Genomic DNA, 19715 nt, shown 5'->3' on the forward strand with positions numbered 1-19715 from the left:
GTGGATTGGAAAGCTCTTTCTAAGTGCTGCCGATTTGGGGGCAGTGTAAGTGTGCCTGGATTTCTTTTTAGCCAGGTTGGCAGAAGACTACAGTAATTAAAATTATTGTGAAGTATAATTAGTACCAGATTATTAAACCAGTTACCTCACAGATTATTTCTTGATATGCCACATGGTTATAGAATCAGGCCTAGGCCTGGATGAGGTTTTCTAAGGCCTCCTTCGGGCACCCAAGCCTGTTCTCCTGAAACTGTGTTTTTCCTGCTAGTTGGCGGGGATATGCTAAACCTAAAGGTAAATATGACATATCTTCCTAGAGCATTAATTTTACTCAATAGTAGTGGACTGAAAATATTTTTATATTAAACAAGCTTAGGTACATTCTGAGGAGCTTGGAGAGCCACTCCTGGATATGTGCACATCCCTAGTCACTGTTGGTTGCTATTAGGGGCATTTTAGTGGACAAGCAGTAATGCAGTAGTCTCAGCTGGCCAGATAGCCTCAAATAACATTTGACCTTATCAGCCTAAAATCTTCAATTGCTGTCTCACTGTAACCTTTTTTTTTTTTTTTTCTCCAGTGGAGGAGGAAATCAGCATGGTAGATTCTTCTCAGTCCATTAAAATGTCAGTGAAAGATATTAAATCATCCTTTAATCTTTCTTCTTCCTCACAAGTGCCACTTGTTGCAGTCTGACTTTCTGTGTCTTCCTTCTAACATACTGACCACGTGTGGACCTTGTCCAGATGCCTCAAATCACTTTTTTTTTTTTTTCTGAGACAGAGTCTCACAGTATTGCCCGGGCTGGAGTGCAGTGGCATAATCTTGGCTCACTGCAACCTCCACCTCCTGGGTTCAGGCGATTCTCCTGCCTCAGTCTCCCAAGTAGCTGGCTTATTTTTTGTATTTTTTAGTAGAGATGGGGTTTCACTATGTTGGCCAGGCTGGTCTTGAACTCCTGACCCTGTGATCCACCCATCTTGGCCTCCCAAAGTGCTGGGATTATAGGTGTGAGCCACCACGCCCGGCCTCAAATCACTTTTAATATACCCCGTTCCATGTGGGACACAGTATGTATAAAAATAAGAACCTAATGGCTATCTCTTATATGAAGAGCGTATAAGTTAGGGGTTGTTAAGTTCTCTATTAGTTTTATTAGGATCCTTTGAACCAACAGGAATTTCATAAGTGAAATGCTATGGACATGATATAAAAAGTTTGTTTTAGAAAATGCCCAAAAGCAAGCTACTTTTACTTTTCAAACATCATCATCTTGTAAAACGTGCAATGAGTATAGCAGAGTCATTACAAAGAAAATTGAGTGTGTGGCGGTACAGTGGACAATTAACACATCTGTGAATTATGCCCATGCTTGTACTTCTTCCCAGGGTCATTGTTTATGAAAGTTAAATCTTTTGTCTTCAGGCCACTGTTGCCATTTTCAAAATAAAAGCAAATTTTCAAAAATATATTTGAACATCACAAATCTGCCTCATACCATGAATCAATATATATGTCTATTGAGGCTTAAAGTGAATATTTTAAATAAATTACAATTGACATATTCTAATCAAACTATAGTTTATTTTTGCCATATAAAGGAAATTAGCTTTTCTAACTGAAGTTTAAAGAAGTCTGTAACAGGCCCTTTTTAAAATAACCAAATCACTTAGGCTACATCCTAGCCTAATCCACAGAAGTCACTAAAAGAATGAGAAAACTAAAAATATAACACTTAGCTTTTGTTTTGATATACTAGATTGCCTCCATTAAATTAGTCAGTATAGAATGTTCGCTGAGATGCAATAACTTGAAATAACCTCATATAGCAGTTTAAAATCAGAAAACACTCCTAATAATATCAATCTGATTCTGCCTTTTAGTTGTATTTTTATATGTATATTATATCCAAAAGCTTTTTGAAAAAGTGAAAATGTTTATGGTTAAAGAATTTTGCACTAGATTTAAAGTTCCTCATTGTTGACAAAGTGTTAGACCTTCTCTAATTTCACCTTCTCTATTATTACAGAACAGTAATAGTGTTTAAGTCTTGCAGGTAATAGGTGTCAAAAATTGGGTAAAAATTGACAAAAATAAAAATATAATGACACATTTCCCCGAGTATCCCCTCAGATTCATGGGGGTTGGGGGGAAGATCAAGAGGACCTTCTCATGAAGCCCAGTTTCAGCTTTTCATTAGGAAGAGCCAAGGAAGAATGTTGTTATACAACCATCACTCCTGGTGACCAAACATTAGATAGTGTTAGATTAGAACATTTTATTCTTATGTAATTTTGTCTATATTTGCATATTGTTACATAATTCAGAATAAGGACATCTTCCATTTATTGTATAAGTTGTTACCAATACATCAGGACCACAATCTACCACCCTCCAAGAATTTATAAGTGAAAAAATAAGACTATATCTTATGAATTAACTTTAAGATCACCTAAGATATGTGAGCAATGATATGTAAAATCATAAAGAAATAATTAAAAGAGGAGACTGAAATAGGTAGAAGTTGATTATGCCCATTCAAGCACAGACCTAAAGTGAGGGGAGACCCATGAAATGGATGCTGAGTATTCTAGTCCATCAGCAAGGCCATCCTAATTGTAAAGGTTGTTCTAACTCTACATATTAAGTGTTCAATTTATCTCACTCCACTTGCTCCAATTCCATTCCCACCAACTTCCTAATTATTTTTTGTTTGCAGTGTAGGTGTGCTACCAAAAAGAGCATGTTGGTCACTACTTTATGATATTAATAACTATATCTCATATTTTATTATAAACTAGACGAATGCCATTCTGATTTACCTATGAGTTTCATGAGCTTGGTATTTTTAGTCTGCCCTTAAGAAATAGATATAATCTCCTTGTGCTGACAAACTCCATTTCTGAGCCTATCTGATTGGGTACCAGCCAAAAGCCCATTGTAAATTTGCCAGAGCTACCTTCTGAAGATACACTTAATCAAAGAGCCAGCAGGCATTTCTCTCATATAGACATTTCTCTCAAGATAGACATCCCCAAATCTTTCAGCACATACTTGTGTACTAAATGAGTATGAACCTTTTCTTTTCTTTTGAATTTCTATTTAAAATATAGAGAAGACCATTGAGCTCATTTAGTCCCCAGGCCTGAGACTTAGAAAAGCTAAGTGGCTTGTCTAATAGCAGTAAGAACAAGGCTTGGAAGCCAGGCTGTGTGCTATTCCACCCCCTCCTCCTTGGGCATAATGTTCTTCATGTAGTGTGAAAAAGCTCCCTTCACAGCTGGTGCTTGGAGAATTTCTCATATTTCTATTGTTTCTTGAAAGAAGAATGCAAGGGCTATCCTTTTTTGTTTGCATTGTTTTCAAATGTCTTATGTTTAAATCTTATTGCATGTGAATCGGTCAGGGAGCATGTGAATCAGTCACAGAGTATACAACATTTGGTAGTGGCAGTGTTAGTATAGTGTGATTTAAATTTATTATATACGGAGATGAATGCACTGGTGTGCCTTATTGTTATCTGTTTAGATGGATATTATATTAATGCTAGAGGAGCTATGTAATGAAAACTGAGTTAGGAATTATGATGTGATTGCTGCCAGTAGCATAAAAATTGAGTCCTAGCGTAATGTTAAGAGTTTTCTGTGTAACATAAACATTTATTTATCCCAACATAATTTAAGGAATTTATAGAGTTCTGATAACAGAAGTCTCTAATGTTTGACTTAAAATACATTTGAAATTTTTGCTTGATTGTTGAATCTGGTAGTTACTATAAATTAAAATATAGCAGTAGTAAAAGGCCTAGTGATCTGAGAGGCACTAGAATATAAATTTTCCAGAAATTTATTCAAATGGCAGCCTTTCAAAAATGGCATGTTAACAATAGATAATATGAGAGGCAGGATAGTCTAGAGGAGGGAGACAATTTGAAATCAAATAGATATGGGTTCAAGTCTTACTTTCATCATGTAATAGTTAGGTGACCTTCAGCAAGATACTTAATTTATCTGAACTTTTGTTTCTTCATCTACAATAGTGTTTCTTTAAGTCTTTAAAGTATACAATTCTTAAAAGTCTCTAAGTCTAAGTATACAATTCTCATCTATAAAATGAGAATTGTAATAATTACCTTACTGGTTGTTTTGACAACTAAACTATATCATACATGTAAAGCATTTACTAGTACAGTGCTATGCAATTGTCAGTTAATTAATGGAAGCTGACATGTTGTTAAGTACCTTGGAATATATTTCACTCTTGACTCTCATGGAGAAAAAATAGGTTACAAATTATAATTCAGGGGATGAAGGTAGGAATAATCTGTGTATCTAAAGTGAGTTGAATTTGCTTGAATCCATAAATGTTTATATTATAACTTGATATTGGAGGTTTCAGGAAAGCTATGTTTGTGCCTCAATTTTAACATTTTATAGAAATTGCAGGATTTCGCTAAACCTGAACCAGAAACTCATATTACCCAAGAGTTAATCCAGTTACTCAGCACCTTCCCAGTCATAAGGGTCATGCCAGCTAGAACATTCCTCTGTGATGCTTTTTGGATGGATTGTTGACTTAGCTTTGATAACTGGAGCATTGTGCTAATGATTCTATGGTATCACCTTGATGTTACAAAGGAGGTGGCTGTTTGTGTTACATGAGGTCCTTCCAGTGTCCTAGAGAACATTCTTACTATAAGTAAGTACTGACATTCAATAGTTGGAGAATTATCTCTTTGGCTTAAGTCTCGATTCCATATTAAAAACTAGATATTTGTGGAAAAGAGAGTATAATCGGTCATTTGTACTTCAGTGTGAATTGATAAGACCCTTTCCTATAAGCAGGATTTGATGGGATTACTGAGTTTGAGCATGGATGTTCTTTTAATTATAAAATTGCCAGAAATAAGGTAAGGTAAAAATTGCAGAACAGTGATGCTTATAATGTGTCCCTAAACTATTGGTTATAATTTGACCTGAGCTCACTTTGCATAGAGCAATGACCATAGGTCTTTAATCCATATCATAGTCACAAATTATGCTAACTCTTATCTTGGAAGTGTAGGTCCTTTGACACAAGGGAAGGGAGGCAAACTTCCACTTATTGATATACTTTCTGTGCCAGAAATAATGCAAAAATGCTTCCCACATAGTATCTCATTTGATTCTTAATGATTCTATACCATAAGTATTTTCAATTCATTTTACATATAAAGAAACAAAGACAGAAATAAATCAGTTACTTGACCAAGGAGGTGCCACAGCGAGTAAATGACAGAGTTAAGGTTAGCGCTTTTGTCTGGCCCCAGAGCCCTTGAGTTTCCTATTTTACCACATTTGGTGAAAATGAGAGGCTAGCTCAATGCAAATCCAGTATTTGTGGATTTTTGTTTATTGGACAAACAACAGGGTAGTAAGATCAGTGGGAATTTATTTGAAAAACAGTGAATGTGTTCCTTTTCAAGGTCACCTATTTCACCTTCTATTTCTTATTCCTCACACTGCTCCTCTACCCTACCCCTTACCTTTTTTTTTTTTCTTTTCAGTGACATAGGCAATGTACATTGTGGCTTAAAATGCATGTCTCTTCACAAACAGGTGAAAAGTGATTCTCAGGTTGGCACTGAGTAAAATTGATCATTGTAATTATAATCACAAAACAGTATTAAAATGAGAAAAATAGAATATAGTATTTTAAACACTTTCTTGTAAAATGCAAAGATCTGCTATGAAAATTTGATCATATTTTTTGAAGTATTAACAGTACTTTAAATTTTTATTTGTTTTTTTACTTAACTTTGATTGTAGATACAGGGTGTACATGTGCAGGTTTGTGATATGGGTATGTTGCACTCAGGCAGTGAACGTAGTGGTACTACGTTCTACCAATAGGTAGTTTTTAGATGCATCCCACTCTCCGCCTTCTAGTAGTTCACAGTAGCTATTGTTCCCAAGTTTATGTTCGTGCATGCTCAGCGTTTAACTCCTGCATGTAAGTGAGAACATGCATTATTTGGTTTTCTGTTCCTTCATTCATCTGTTTAGGATTATGGCCTCTAGCTCTGTCCATGTTGCTGCTAAGGACATGATTTTTTTTTTTTTTTTTTTTTTTTTTATGGCTACATAGTATTCCATAGTGTGTATATACCACATTTTCTTTATCCAGTCTACCCCTGATGGGCACCTGGGTTGATTCCATCTCTTTGCTACTGTGAATAGTGTTGTGATGAACATGCAAGTGCATGTGTCTTTTTGGTATAATGATCTATTTTCCTTTGGGTATATGCCTAGTAGTGGGATTGCTGGGTCAAACGGTAGTTCTGTTTTAAATTATTTGGGAAATCCCCAAACTGCTTTCCACAGTGGCTGAACTAATTTACATTCCCACCAACATTGTGTAAGTTCTCTTTTCTCCACAGCCTCACCAGCATCTGTTGTTTTCTGACTTTTTTAGTAATAGCATTTCTGACTGGTGTGAGATGGTATCTCACTGTGGTTTTGATTTGCATTTCTCTGATGATTAGTGATGATGAACATTTTTTCATATGTTTGTCAGCCATTTATTTTTTTTTTGCTTATATGTTCTTTTTGCTTATATGTTCTTATATGTCTTCCTTTGAGAAGTGTGCATGCCCTTTGCCCATTTTTTATTGGGGTTGTTTTTTGCTTGTTGATTTGTTTAAATTTGTTGTAGATTGTTATAGACTTTGGTTATTCGCCCTTTGCCAGATGCATAGTTTGCAAATATTTTCTCCCATTCTGTAGGCTGTCTGTTTACTCTATTGATGGTTTCTTTTGCTGTGCACAAGCTCTTCAGTTGAATTAGGCCCACTTATCAATTTTTGTTTTGTTGCAGTTGCTTTTAGGAATTACACAAAAAGTATTTCCCAAAGTTGATATGAAGAAGGGTATTTCCTTGGTTCTCCTCTAGGATTTTTATAGTTTGAGGTCTTTAAATCTTTAATCCATGTTGAGTTAAGTTTTGTATATGGTGAAAGGTAAGGATCCAATTTTCATTCTTCTGCATATGACTAGCCAGTTATCCCAGCACCGTTTATTGAATCCTTTTCTCGTTGCTTGTTTCTTAGGGAGTCCTTTCTCCATTGCTTATTTTTGTCAGCCTTGTCGAAGATCAGATTGTTTTAAGTGTGAGGCTTTATTTCTTGGTATTCTGTTCTCTTCCATTGCTGTCTTGGTTACTATAGCCTTATAACTTAGTTTGAAGTCAGGTAGTGTGATACCTCCAACTTTGTTCTTTTTGCTTAGAATTGCTTTGTGTAGCCAGGCTCTTTTTTGGTTCCATATGAATTTTAGAATAGGTTTTTCTAATTCTGTGAAGAATGATGTTGGTAATTTGACAGGAATGGTGTTGAATCTATAAATTGCTTTGGGCATTATGGCCATTTTTATGAATTGATTCTTCCAATCTATGAACATGGAATGTTTTTCCATTTATTTGTGTCATCTTTGATTTCTTTCAGCAATGTTTTGTAGTTCTCCTTGTAGAGATCTTTCCCCTGCTTGGTTAGCCGTATCCCCAGGTATTTTATTTTCTTTGTGACTATTTTAAATGGGATTATGTTTTCGTTATTGGTTTTGTTTTGTTTTGTTTTGAGACAGAATCTCTGTTGCCCAAGCCAGAGTCCTGTGGCGCAATCTTGGCTTACTGCAACCACCACCTCCCAGGTTCAAGTGATTATCCTGTCTCAGCCTCCCAAGTAGCTGAACTTACAGGTGCCCACCACCACGCCCAGCTAATTTTTGTGTGTTTTTTTTTTTTTTTTTGTAGAGAAAAAAGAGGGGTTTCATTATGTTGGTCAGGCTGATCTCAAACTCCTGACCTCAAGTGCTCCTCACACCTCAGCCTTCCAAAGTGCTGGGATTACAGGTGTGAGCGACTGTGCCCAGATGGGATTATGTTCTTGATTTGACTCTCAGCATGGACATTATTGCTGTATAGAAATGCTACTGATTTTTGTGCATTGATTTTGTAAACTGAAACCTTCCTAAAATCATTTATCAGTTCTGGTAGCCTTTTGCCAGAGTCTAATTTAAGATTTCCTTTAGTATAGAATCATATCGTCAATGAAGAAATAGTTTGACTTCTTCTTTTCCTATTTGGATGCCTTTTCTTTCTTTCTCTTGCCTGATTGTTCTGACTAGGACTTCCTCCTTGCCATTTTTATAGTCCTCCTCTCTATATTGCAGATGGTATGGACAAAGGTAGAAACAGAGGATTGTGGAATTCACCCATTCTCCATCCCATTTTGCAGGCCTCATTCAGATGAACCTACAGAATTGATATCTGTGTCAAGGATGGGCAGGATCACTGGTTGCAATGGCTGACGCCTATAATCCAAGCACTTTGGGAGGCTGAGGCTAATGAATCATTTGAGCCCAGGAGTTCCAGACTAGCCTGGGCAACATGGAGAAACTCCATCTTTAGAAAAAAAAAATACAAGAATTATCTGGGTGTAGTGGCATGTGCCTCTAGTCCCTGCTACTCGGGAGGCTGAGGTGGGAGGATCAGTGGAGCCCAGGAGGTTGAGGCTGCAGTGATCTGTGGTCACACCACTGCACTCCAGTCTGGGCAACAGAGTGAGACCTTGTCTCAAAAAAAAGGATGGGCAGGATCAGGTCTGACAACAGGTCAAAGATTCCCATTCAAAATAACAAGCTAGATACTGTTAATGTTTCTATCAAGAATGACCTTGTGAGATGTATGCCCAACCAGTTTAGGCTCCCACCCAGTTAAACCATTTCTTCTGTTTTATAGAGCCAGAATATGAGAGGTGCTATATGCCTAACACCTTATGTTATATACTACTCTCATAAGGTAGCAGAAAGAGATGTCAGGCTTGGAAGACGAAAGATGGGGATTCTGAGCTCAGACCTCCACATCCTGACTGTGTGACCTTGAGCAACTCACTCTGTGAGCCCCAGTTTCCCCATCTCTAAAGTGACCATTATGCAACATACCTCCCAGGATGGCTGTGGGAACAATAGATAAGACAGCCTTGAGAAGCATCAAGCAGTGTTCCTGGATCCTTAACAATACTGAGTATCTCCTTTTCTTGCCGCTTTCCACTTCCCTCCTAACCCTGCTTCCTCAGCTGGCATACATGTCATTATATGACTTTTAAAAATTAGGATTAGATCCAGAGTATGAGTAACTGGGTAGGGACAAAACACAATGGGAAGGGCAGCCATTCCAGGCATGCTTATGTGGTATAGACCTAAAGCAGATTACAGACTCCTTGAGGGCAGGGACCTGTGTCCTAAACTTACACTATATACCTACAGCTAATATTGGGCTCAGCAACCCTGTAATCCTATCATTTATTGAGTACTTACTCCCTGCAGATAGTGGTTTTTTTTTTTTTTTTTGGTCATTTCTTTAAACTTCCCAGTAACCTGTGAGACAGGTATTATTATTCATATTACGTAGATGAGGTAACCAAGAAACAAAGCAGAACTCCCAAGGTCAGTATTCAAACTTCAGTTTCTCTGATTTTAAATCGTATTTTCTTCATTATACCACACTGCCCCCCAATAAAAATAACTGCCTTCATTTGGTTTTATTTTTTAACTAAATATATATTGAACCTTTGTGTAAGCTGTATGCTAGATTCAAGGTGTGTAGAAATATAGATTAAAGCCTAATTCTATATAAACAGCTACACAGATAACTGATATGAAGTAGAATGTGGTAGTCTCATACCTAATGAACCAGTGAAAGACTGAGGTTCACAAGTGGATGAGATCACTTCTAATTGGTGTGGATTATTAAAGCCATCGCATAGGAGGGGGTGTTTGAATTGAGCCTTGAAGTCTGCATTTCCTGCTACATGCTAAACTTGAGATCATAAGATCTTGGTTACTACATTTTTCTTACCATCCTTTGATAATTACTGCTAGTCTGTCTTACCATCTATTGCAACGCCTCAAAATTTAAAGAAGGTAACTAGAGAAACCACCTTGAATAGAATCAGAGAGAAGACTCCATGGTTTCCTCTCATTTTCTCATCTGGGTGAATATAGCATAGTATTTATGAGCCCAACCCCACCACATACTAGCTGTGCAACTTTGGAAAGTAAACTGTAGGTCTCAGCTCTTTCAACTGTAAAATTAAGATAATTTATGCCTCATAGGGTTTATCTGTGGATTCAGTGGGATTCTATATATAAAGTGCTTAGTTGAGTATCTGGAATATATGTACTCAATAACTAATAAGTGATAACCATAATTAATAGATTCTGTAAGTAGATGGATATGTACTAGATAATGTAAGCATGAGTGATACACATTTGTCTAGAATGTCAGACTATTGATTATATTGGTTTTGAATTTTAGAGTTAGCAGTTTTTGTTATTTACAAGTTCTTCACCAAAATTAATGCAGAAGTGCTGTTACTGCCATGTTGAAGGCAAAATAGTGACCAAACCCTTAGCCATTTGAGAGTAGCCAATGCTGTTTTCATCCTGAGCTATTGTTTTCTATCTCCTTACTGCCCTAGGTAGCTGTTCAGATTGCAGTTAATCCAGTATTTCTTGACTAAATAGAACATTACTCAGGAAATACAGTACAATCTGCAGAGTCTACAGTAGACCTTACCTCTAAATGACAAAATGTTTACTTTTACCTAGCTATAAATTTTCTGGGTTTAACTATCATGAATATTTTTATGCTTGGTTGAATTTAGTAACTCTAGCTGAAGAACCAGGAATGATCTATAAAATAGGATGTTGATCAAAAATACTCAGAAAAAAGATGCTACTTTGGTTACATGTTTGATTGTTTTAACTTAGTAACTTGATGTCAAACATTGTTGAAGAAAAAAACTTGCCTTTGGAGCTATTTTTTCTGGTTCCTACTGAGAACTGGTTAAACTGCACTTTAGGCTGTACATGTCTAAAGAGTTGGTTGGCCTTTATATTTTTAGTCATCATGTGACAAAATAGGTCCAATCTGAAAAGCAATTTAGGCTAGGCAAGGAGACTTTTTCCATTGCATTTCTTCTTGCAATGGGAGCATTTTATGTCTCATATGAATTATCTAAGTATATAAACTTGTGAAATTGAAACTCCTATGTAAATAAATTTTGCCTTTTATTTACTTAGACATAATTTTAGAAGAATAAAAGGGACTACTCAATCAAGTAAACAAAAATAATTTGGGGATGTTTAGAAAATCAATCATTTGTTATTTTCAATGTCTAGCATCTCAAGAACCACTTCATGCCCTAATTAAACTAGAATATGCACTGGGCACATACCCCCTGTAGATTATGAAATCTGAGATTAAAGTGTTTACACTATAAATATACTGAATCCATTTAAATATATAGAGAATTTTAGATGCTTTAAGTACAGTGTAACATTGGCATGATTATTGGTTTAACTTAATTATTATAGCATGAGAAACAGATGATGGGAGGTAGTTAGGGAACCAAAATGGGAAATTTAAGCATCCTGTAGCACCTTAGTGAAAAAAGGTAGGTATTGCTCCTAAATCAGGTTGTGCTAAGTCTCTCACCTAGCCACCCTGTTTCTACATCAGCAAACAAAATATATCTGAGTCCTGTAAGTAGTTACACTACAACTGGGACCTGTGTAAATCAGGAATTATTCCCAATTGGCTTCCACTATGACCTGGCCTCAAGCTCTCTGAATTAAAAAAAATGTTGAGACTAGAGAATTAAAATAATGGTTTCTTCTATGTAAGTATAGCCCACAACAAAACTACTCGTAATACAGACAAAACTGACCACTCCAAGCTATTAGCAATGTGATATGCATACTCCTTGTTCTGCATGAAAATAGTGTGATACCTAGTTAAACTTCTTTTTTCATCAAAATATTCACCAGTTTTTCCTCGTCTTTAATAAAGTTGGGTTTTGGTTAACTAATCTCAGTCCATAATGAGCAAAGGATACAGATTAGCCTTTCATAATTTATGTGGCAGTGGTGCATTATTTCTAAAACCTAGTGCTGTATGTATGTTAATTTTCCTCTGCTTTTAATAGGTTAAAAAAATTCCATTTTGCAATAATGCATGACTCATTCATTTCTCATTACCTTCCCACTGATTTTTTTTTTTTTTTTTTTTTTTTTGCCTTGAGCCAGCAGGAAACTCTTACATGAGAGGAGGGAGAAACAGAGAGACAGAGTGAGTTGAGGAATACAGTACTTAAATACTGTTGCTTGATTTTCATTGGTTATCTCCTTTCTTACGGTGGCCAGTCTAATGCAGCCTTCCTTGTGAAATCCTTCCCTTCCCCCCAACTTCCCTGCTAGGGGCTTCACAGGGTGTCTGTTGCTAGAAACTGATTGCAGGCAGTATGTAGGCATCTTTCATTCAGAATGGACATTAATATCTTGAATAGAGAAGAAAGCTTTTAGAAATGTATCATTTGTCAAAATTGCATGCCTTTTAAAAAGCGATAGAGATGCTGAGTGTTTTGTATGTTAGCATCGACTCTTTTTATTTCTGTTCATACTCAAGTTTTTAGAAGCTAGAATATAGATCCCTTTAAGAAAAAAAGGAAGAAAGAAGAATTTGCTGGTTAGTCGACCTCTGTTTAAGAAGTGCTTCATCCTCCTCCTCCACCTCTCCGTGGTGTTTCTCTGCAGCTCTCTGTAGGTTAGGGTTCTGTGCTGCCTAGCAGAATGCTCATGTGTTAGCTGAATAGATTTCATCGACAGACATAGACCACTATAGGTTTTCTTTCCCTGTGAATTCCAAAATGCCATCCAAAGAGTCTTGGTCGGGGAGGAAAACTAATAGGGCTGCAGTTCACAAATCAAAACAAGAGGGCCGTCAGCAAGATTTATTGATAGCAGCCTTGGGAATGAAACTGGGTTCTCCAAAGTCGTCTGTGACAATCTGGCAACCTCTGAAACTCTTTGCTTATTCGCAGTTGACATCACTTGTTAGAAGAGCAACTCTGAAAGAAAACGAGCAAATTCCAAAATATGAAAAGATTCACAATTTCAAGGTAAGAATATTTGCTTTTAGTCTTTTAAGAAATGCACATTACTTGAAATATATAATATTAAAGGAATATCTTCTTATGTCTTTTTTAAAACTAGGATGACTTGACTAAAATGTTCTTGCTATTTAAGGAGTGAGATGTTTTCAGCCTGATTTTACTTAAGGAATAGCTGAATAAAGCTAATAGAAATCCAACCCCGTTTTTCTCTAATGCTGTTTTAATACTGTTTTATCAATGTGTACTCACTGGTAAAAGTCTTGCCTGATATTTAAAAGGTCTCAGTTGATGATTAATTTGTCATTGTTTTTATTTGTGATACAAATGTGTCTGAATACCTCTGTTGGAGATTTTATGAGAGGATTAGATCTTATCTGTGTTTCTGGTAAAGAGCTTTGGATGTAAGAGGCATGTGCTGTTGCATCTGGATTGAGCAGATGGTTTGCATTTCTCATAGTTTCTGTCTTTTCTCCCCTGTTAATGAATTGACCATGATGAAAGGAGGATGGCTACCATGGGACTGTTGATGCTGCTGACACTAGCAGCTTCTCTTCACTTTTTGAGTATTTGCTTTCACCATGTATGCGTGTGTATGTGTAGTTTTTAATTATTGTGTTAATGTGGTTTATCAACTGTACTTGAATTTTCTTTCAAGGTGATATGTGTGTTGATTCGAGCTGTATGTAGATCTTGTCTGTATTTATAGTATGATATAAGGCCTTGAATTTCTGTCCTTTGCAATCTAATTCAGAGATTAAAAACGTGAAGTTGTGCATAAGGAGACCCAGTTACATTTAATAGGTAGATGCACTGGCATTTCTACAGTAACTTCCCAATAGTTAGACAACTTTATGATGCGGTTCTTGAGACATGAATGTTCTTAGTTTAGACAAAATATCGTTAGGTTTTATTTTAGAAAGGGAATAATTTGGTTTCAAATGTGATAAAGCTGGAAATCGTGATCTTTCATTTATTTATTAATTTATTCAACATTTACTCAGCACCTATAATGCACCAGGCTCTGAACTAGATAATTTCATTCCACATTTGCAATTTATTCTGATTTTTAACACCAGTATTTATTTTACTCAATCGCTAAGTACCAACACCCCCCCACATGCTCTGCATTTTCCATAGTGAGGAATAGGTTTTTTGTGATCTTCAGATCATTTTGGGATAAAGGAGAAATAACTTAATAATGTTTCTTAAATATGTGGGCTATGTAAAAATTGCTAATATTTTAAAATAAAGTAAATAACATTTTCTTCCTCTTTAAACATATTAAGAACCTTACCTTTCAACCAATATATTGATTTAAAATGTAATAGAGGCAACTTAGTAAATTAAATACCGGATATAAAACAGATATCATATGTGTTTCTAGCTTTCACTACATCTTTCATTTAGGAACCTAAACAATACATGCAGGCTTCTAGGCCTCAATTTCTTCTTGCATGATATACAACCTGGTCTGACAGGATTTTTATCAGGAAAATGACCCCAAATAAATCCTTTTGCCAGTATGAAGTTATGTCACAAAAGAAGTCTTTAAGTTACTAATAAAGAAGAAATTATAGGTACACTGTTTAGAAATGGCTAAGATCTTAAATATATCTCCAAAGATGTACTCTGATTTGTTCAGCAAAAACAGCAAAAACCTACTAAGAATGCCATTTGAGTACTAAGTCAAGTTCCTTATACATACTTTTTATCAATATTGATTAAGAGCAACTAGGAGGTCTATTCAAGAATTTGCATAAACAAACTCTTTTTGTGGTTGTATCTTCCAGTTGTTTCTCAATTTTAACACCTGACTTTAATGAGTAAATTCTACATAGCCGGAAAGTTCTGACCCTGCAGTCAATTGTGACTCTTAACCTTGGTATCTAAACTGCTTTAAAGATACTTGGGTGTTTTTTTAAGCCTTAAAAAATGGAAAGCTTCTTCATTCTCTGGAGCTGAAAAATAATGAAAACCAGCTTGGACTTTTTAAAAAAGAGTATTTATGCTCAAGAAAGAGCTCATTTTAGGCAATAAGTTGCATTACATATTATTTAGAGCTGCTAATAAGGTCAGGAATCTCAGAATTGACTCTTTCCATTGAAGTTACTCTCTGTTATTTAAAAATTGTTTCTATAGGGTGGCATTATAAAAAAAAAAAAAAAAGTAAGAAAGAAGGGAAGAAAGTCGTATTTGACTTCCAGGAACATCCCAGACTCTGTGGCAGGCGCAGTTCTCTCCTACACAGACGCTCGCTTAGAAGGTCACTGATTGTGATACACACATCTATGTGTGTACAGTTCAGAAATTTATGTGGGGAAAAACCATAGCATTTCCATGATGATAATCATTCACGTCTCCTTGCCATTAACTATTTTTCTATGGTGGTAAAAGTGTATTCTGTCACAAGCCCACTCACCAAAGCCTCATTTCAAGGTGGTTTTCTTTTTTGCTTCTTGAACTGCCTTGTTATGTAATAGTGCTCTGTGGAGTCGAACAGCTGTCAAACCTTATTTCAGGGAGTGAAGCCAAGAATGCCTTCTACCTTTGGTGAAAGCACTCACCAAGGTGAAAGCCAAACAAACCAACTGGACCTAACTTCAGCCTACAGACAAGCCTTTGTTTTTCGATTTTGGGGTTTTTTTTAGTAGAATAAAACAGGAAGGCTTCCATTTTGCTATGTTATGTAACACAGTCTCTCTCTCTTTTTTTTTTTTTCTATTGTTACTTACAAGGATTTGAGAAACCTTCTATCACAAGAAGGATACTTATATCCCTTAGGGAGGTTATTTTACAGATAAATGCACCAAATCCTCTAAAAACTATTACACTATAAGTTATATACATCAATTAGAGAGAAAATAATTGTAATTGTCCCCTGGATCAACCTCTTAAGAACTATCTCATCCTAATACAACATACGGCACACAGAGAGAGAGAGAGAGAACAAAACAAAGCAACCTCTAACATTAAAAATAAAACTCAGGCACCCCTCCAGCAATGATTGTGCCCTGCATTCTGAGGCTTTCTGGGTAAAATGGATAAAAGAAGTCCCAACCTTTGCCCTCAGGAGCTTGCTTATTGTATGCACCACCTTGGGCCGATTACTTAATCTCTCTCTACAACGGAAAAATTGAGTTCCCTGTACATGTAGATACATGGTAGCCACTGTTTTTGTTACTACAAATAACCGTAAGTGGTTTTTTTTTTCCTGAATCCATACTGACATTTATTTATACTTAAGGGTTCATCTGAATCCTCTTCTTCCTGTCCAGTTACAGAGATTATGATGTGATTCTAAACCTTAGCATGATTGTGGGGGCAGTGCCTAGTTCTCAGGCAGAGTTAGATGTTGCATAAGAATAGCTACATTTGGCCAGGCGCAGTGGCTCATGCCTGTAATCCCAGCACTTTAGGAGGCTGAGGTGGGCGGATCGAAAGGTCAGGAGATTGAGAACATCTTGGCCAACATGGGGAAACCCCATCTCTACTAAAAATACAAAATTAGCCGGGTGTGGTGCACGCAACTGTAGTCCCAGCTTCTCTGGAGGCTGAGGCAGGAAAATTGCTTGAACCCAGGAGGCAGAGGTTGCAGTGAGCCAAGATCGCATCACTGCACTCCAGCCTGGGCAACAAGAGCGAAACTCCATCTCAAACATAAATAAAAGCTACATTTTTCATGCACTACAGAATACAGTGAAATCCTCTATATTTATTTTACTCTTTTCAAATTAAACTGTTAAATGTTTCATTTGGTTTGTTGCTTAATTCAGATAGCTCTATAAAATAAAGAGCAGGTACAATACAATAACAACAGAAGCTAGGCTACTTAGGCAAATTAAGTAATTAAAAGAAAACAACATTAAGAATTATAGTGAGTAGATACTAAAAATATGAGTTTAATTTTTTTTTTTTTTTTTTTTGAGACGGAGTCTCGCTCTGTCACCCAAGCTGGAGTGCAGTGGCCAGATCTCAGCTCACTGCAAGCTCCGCCTCCCGGGTTCACGCCATTCTCCTGCCTCAGCCTCCCGAGTAGCTGGGACTACAGGCGCCCACCACCTCGCCCGGCTAGTTTTTTGTAGTTTTTAGTAGAGACGGGGTTTCACCGTGTTAGCCAGGATGGTCTCGATCTCCTGACCTTGTGATCCGCCCGCCTCGGCCTCCCAAAGTGCTGGGATTACAGGCTTGAGCCACCGCGCCCGGCCGAGTTTAATTTTTTTAAGGTAGTCTTGAATTAGTTGTCGATTTTCATTTCAGGTACTTGCATTCTTCATATAAATGAAAGATATGAGATATTAATAGATTTAATGTTGCCAAGATAACAGGCAAACAGTGAATCCTGAAATGTGAATTGATACTGCAATTAAAATAACACTGTAATGTGAACTTTATAATAGTTAATAAAATTACTGATTCAAGACCTACTAGGAAAAAGAGATCATATTGAACCCAGCAGTCCTGGCCAACAGACTGGACGCTGTGCGGTCTGATGAACTGAAGGGCGGCAATGGCCGGCACTCCTGCTGAGGGTAGTCCTTCCTTTCCTCCCAAGGACGTGGGCAAATCCAAGCCCCCTTTGGTCTTTATTTGATTCACATTTATAATAAAATAAATACAAAATGAATGAGCAAATAAAAATAAATAATTTTAATATGAACTGTGGAGTTATACCACATGGTCTAAGGGTTCTCTTACAGCTCTAAAATTCTCGGATTGAATTATAGTGTATTGTGAAGCATTAGATTTATTATAAGTATTCCATTTTTCATTAAAATTTTATTGAAGTTCATATAGAGACAAATTTTCAATATGTTGATTTGAAAAGGAACTAAAATTAACTATATATGAAAGAATATTTAAAACTGTTTATATTAACAGCAGTGAAATGTCATATTCAGAAACAGTACCTGTCACCTCTTTCATATTATCCCCACCAACCCTCACAACACCACATCTTGCCTCTCTCCATTCTTCCTTGCCCTTTCTCCATGTCTGGTAAAATGCCTGTAACTAACAGATGCTCAAGAAGCATTTGATAAATGACTAAATGAGTACACAGTGTGACATGGGGGGGGACCTTGGTTGTTGTTACTTGAAAACCTCATGACAGCAGGAAATAAAACACAAAAATAGATTATTCATTAATCTTAAGATCTGTATTGTTACATTTTCTTTTCATCAGATTTATATGAGTTTTAAAAATGAAATAAAACCCAAGATACCATCATGTTATCTGATATTTGACTAGAGAATCTGTGTACATATTTTAAGTGCTCAGGAATTTTAATAGTGTTTTGAATTAATGGTATTATAAATGAAGGTAAATGCAATATTACAAAATGGAAATGACAATCTAGAATGCTTCATTATGCTTCTGTGGATATGAACAAGGAGTGTCCATCATAAACATTTTAAAGGAATAATGTGAATTATTCCTTTAAATAATTTTACTTGGAAATTATTTAAATAATTTTAAATAATTTCTTACTTGGAATTTCTCCAAGAAATAAATTAAGTGGAATTATATGTATTTCTATTATACACATGCGCGCGCGCACACACACACACACACTCTCTCTCTCTCTCTCTCTCTTTCCCCAATTCTTAATGTGGGCCACTTGCAAGAGAAGACAAAAATAGCGCAGATCAGTATGTAGTGTAGGTTCTGTCTGCCTAAGGCAATCGGACATGGAGAGGACTGATGAAGAGAAACTAGGAAATTGGTCAGAATCATCTTTAAGGTCCCTGTAAACATTGTATTTCTGTTGCTGCCTAGTATAGTACATATCTGATGCTGCGGAAGTCAAAACTGATAGCCACTGCTCCGCTTTCCACTTCTGCCAATGCTGCTGGTGAGGAGGACCACGGAACCTGTGCACTGCCCCTCAGCACTGCGGCCCTCTCAGTCTCACCCTGCCTGGCCGCCTTGTGATTTGTCATGCTGGCTGGGGAACTGGTATGACACCCCGAGTGCAAGTCATTCAGATCATTAAGGTTATCAGAAAGGTTACTACCTGCCAATAATAATCCGAAAAGAAACATTTCACAAAGTTCTTGTTGGTTTGCACATAGTTGCATATACTTCTTTGTAGCTATCTTATCGGACTAGAGAATTTAAATTGCTATACTTAAGAGAAACCCATATTATTCTCACAGACCATGGCCCTTTATTCTGGAGATGTTTTATAATCTGTCTTTATTCCCCAAGTTCCAAATTTGGCTTCTCTCTATTATACTATCTCTCTATTATACTGCCCATTATACAAATTACTTAACAGTATGTTTTTAATCTCTTCCATTCAAGCTTTCTACTGTATCTTTTTTTAACGTTTTAAGTAAGGAAGACATGTTTTGGAAACACCTTCCTTTCTAGCCTCTTGTTCCATGTCCATGTGGGCCCTGAAGAGATTGGCTCTTTTAATATACATATGAAAAGTTGCTGTTGAACATACTAACTCAATCTTTTCAAAGAAAAGTCCCTTAACAGTGTTGAAACATCTTGCCCACAGTATTCTCTAACCTAAAACAAGACTCTCCAGGCTTTCCTAGCATGCATGTGCTCCGTTTCCCCCTTGCTTATCCGTCAAGTATTTATCAAGCAGCTGTTGTGTGCAGACCACTCTGTTAGACATGGGAGGAGACACAGTAATATGCAATATATAGTCCTGCTGGATATATGCAAACGACTGAAAAGAAAGCAAATGTCAATATAATGGGAATGATG

General features: G+C 36.5%; 1 protein-coding gene and 1 long non-coding RNA gene across 5 annotated transcripts in view; one reads left to right on the forward strand and one right to left on the reverse strand.

Annotated features, from left to right (window-relative positions):
- The window catches only part of CHN1 (chimerin 1), a 222758-nt gene that overhangs the window by 161904 nt on the left and 41139 nt on the right, over positions 1-19715 (forward strand). For 3 of the 4 annotated variants that reach the window (XM_033231065.1, XM_033231067.1, XM_033231068.1), the window contains one exon: positions 12920-12997. The exons of the other annotated variant lie outside the window; for it this stretch is intronic. In XM_033231065.1, coding sequence (XP_033086956.1) covers positions 12920-12997 — 78 coding nt within the window. The remainder of the gene's footprint in view (positions 1-12919; positions 12998-19715) is intronic. 4 annotated transcript variants of the gene reach the window in all.
- Positions 12827-19715, reverse strand: part of LOC117094835 — a 65273-nt gene continuing 58384 nt past the window's right edge. The window contains exon 3 of the long non-coding RNA XR_004441697.1: positions 12827-12946. This is a non-coding gene — a long non-coding RNA (uncharacterized LOC117094835). The remainder of the gene's footprint in view (positions 12947-19715) is intronic.

Source organism: Trachypithecus francoisi, unplaced genomic scaffold (assembly GCF_009764315.1).
Source record: "Trachypithecus francoisi isolate TF-2019V2 unplaced genomic scaffold, Tfra_2.0 Lachesis_group13, whole genome shotgun sequence".
In the NCBI taxonomy this organism is placed as follows: Eukaryota; Metazoa; Chordata; class Mammalia; order Primates; family Cercopithecidae; genus Trachypithecus; species Trachypithecus francoisi.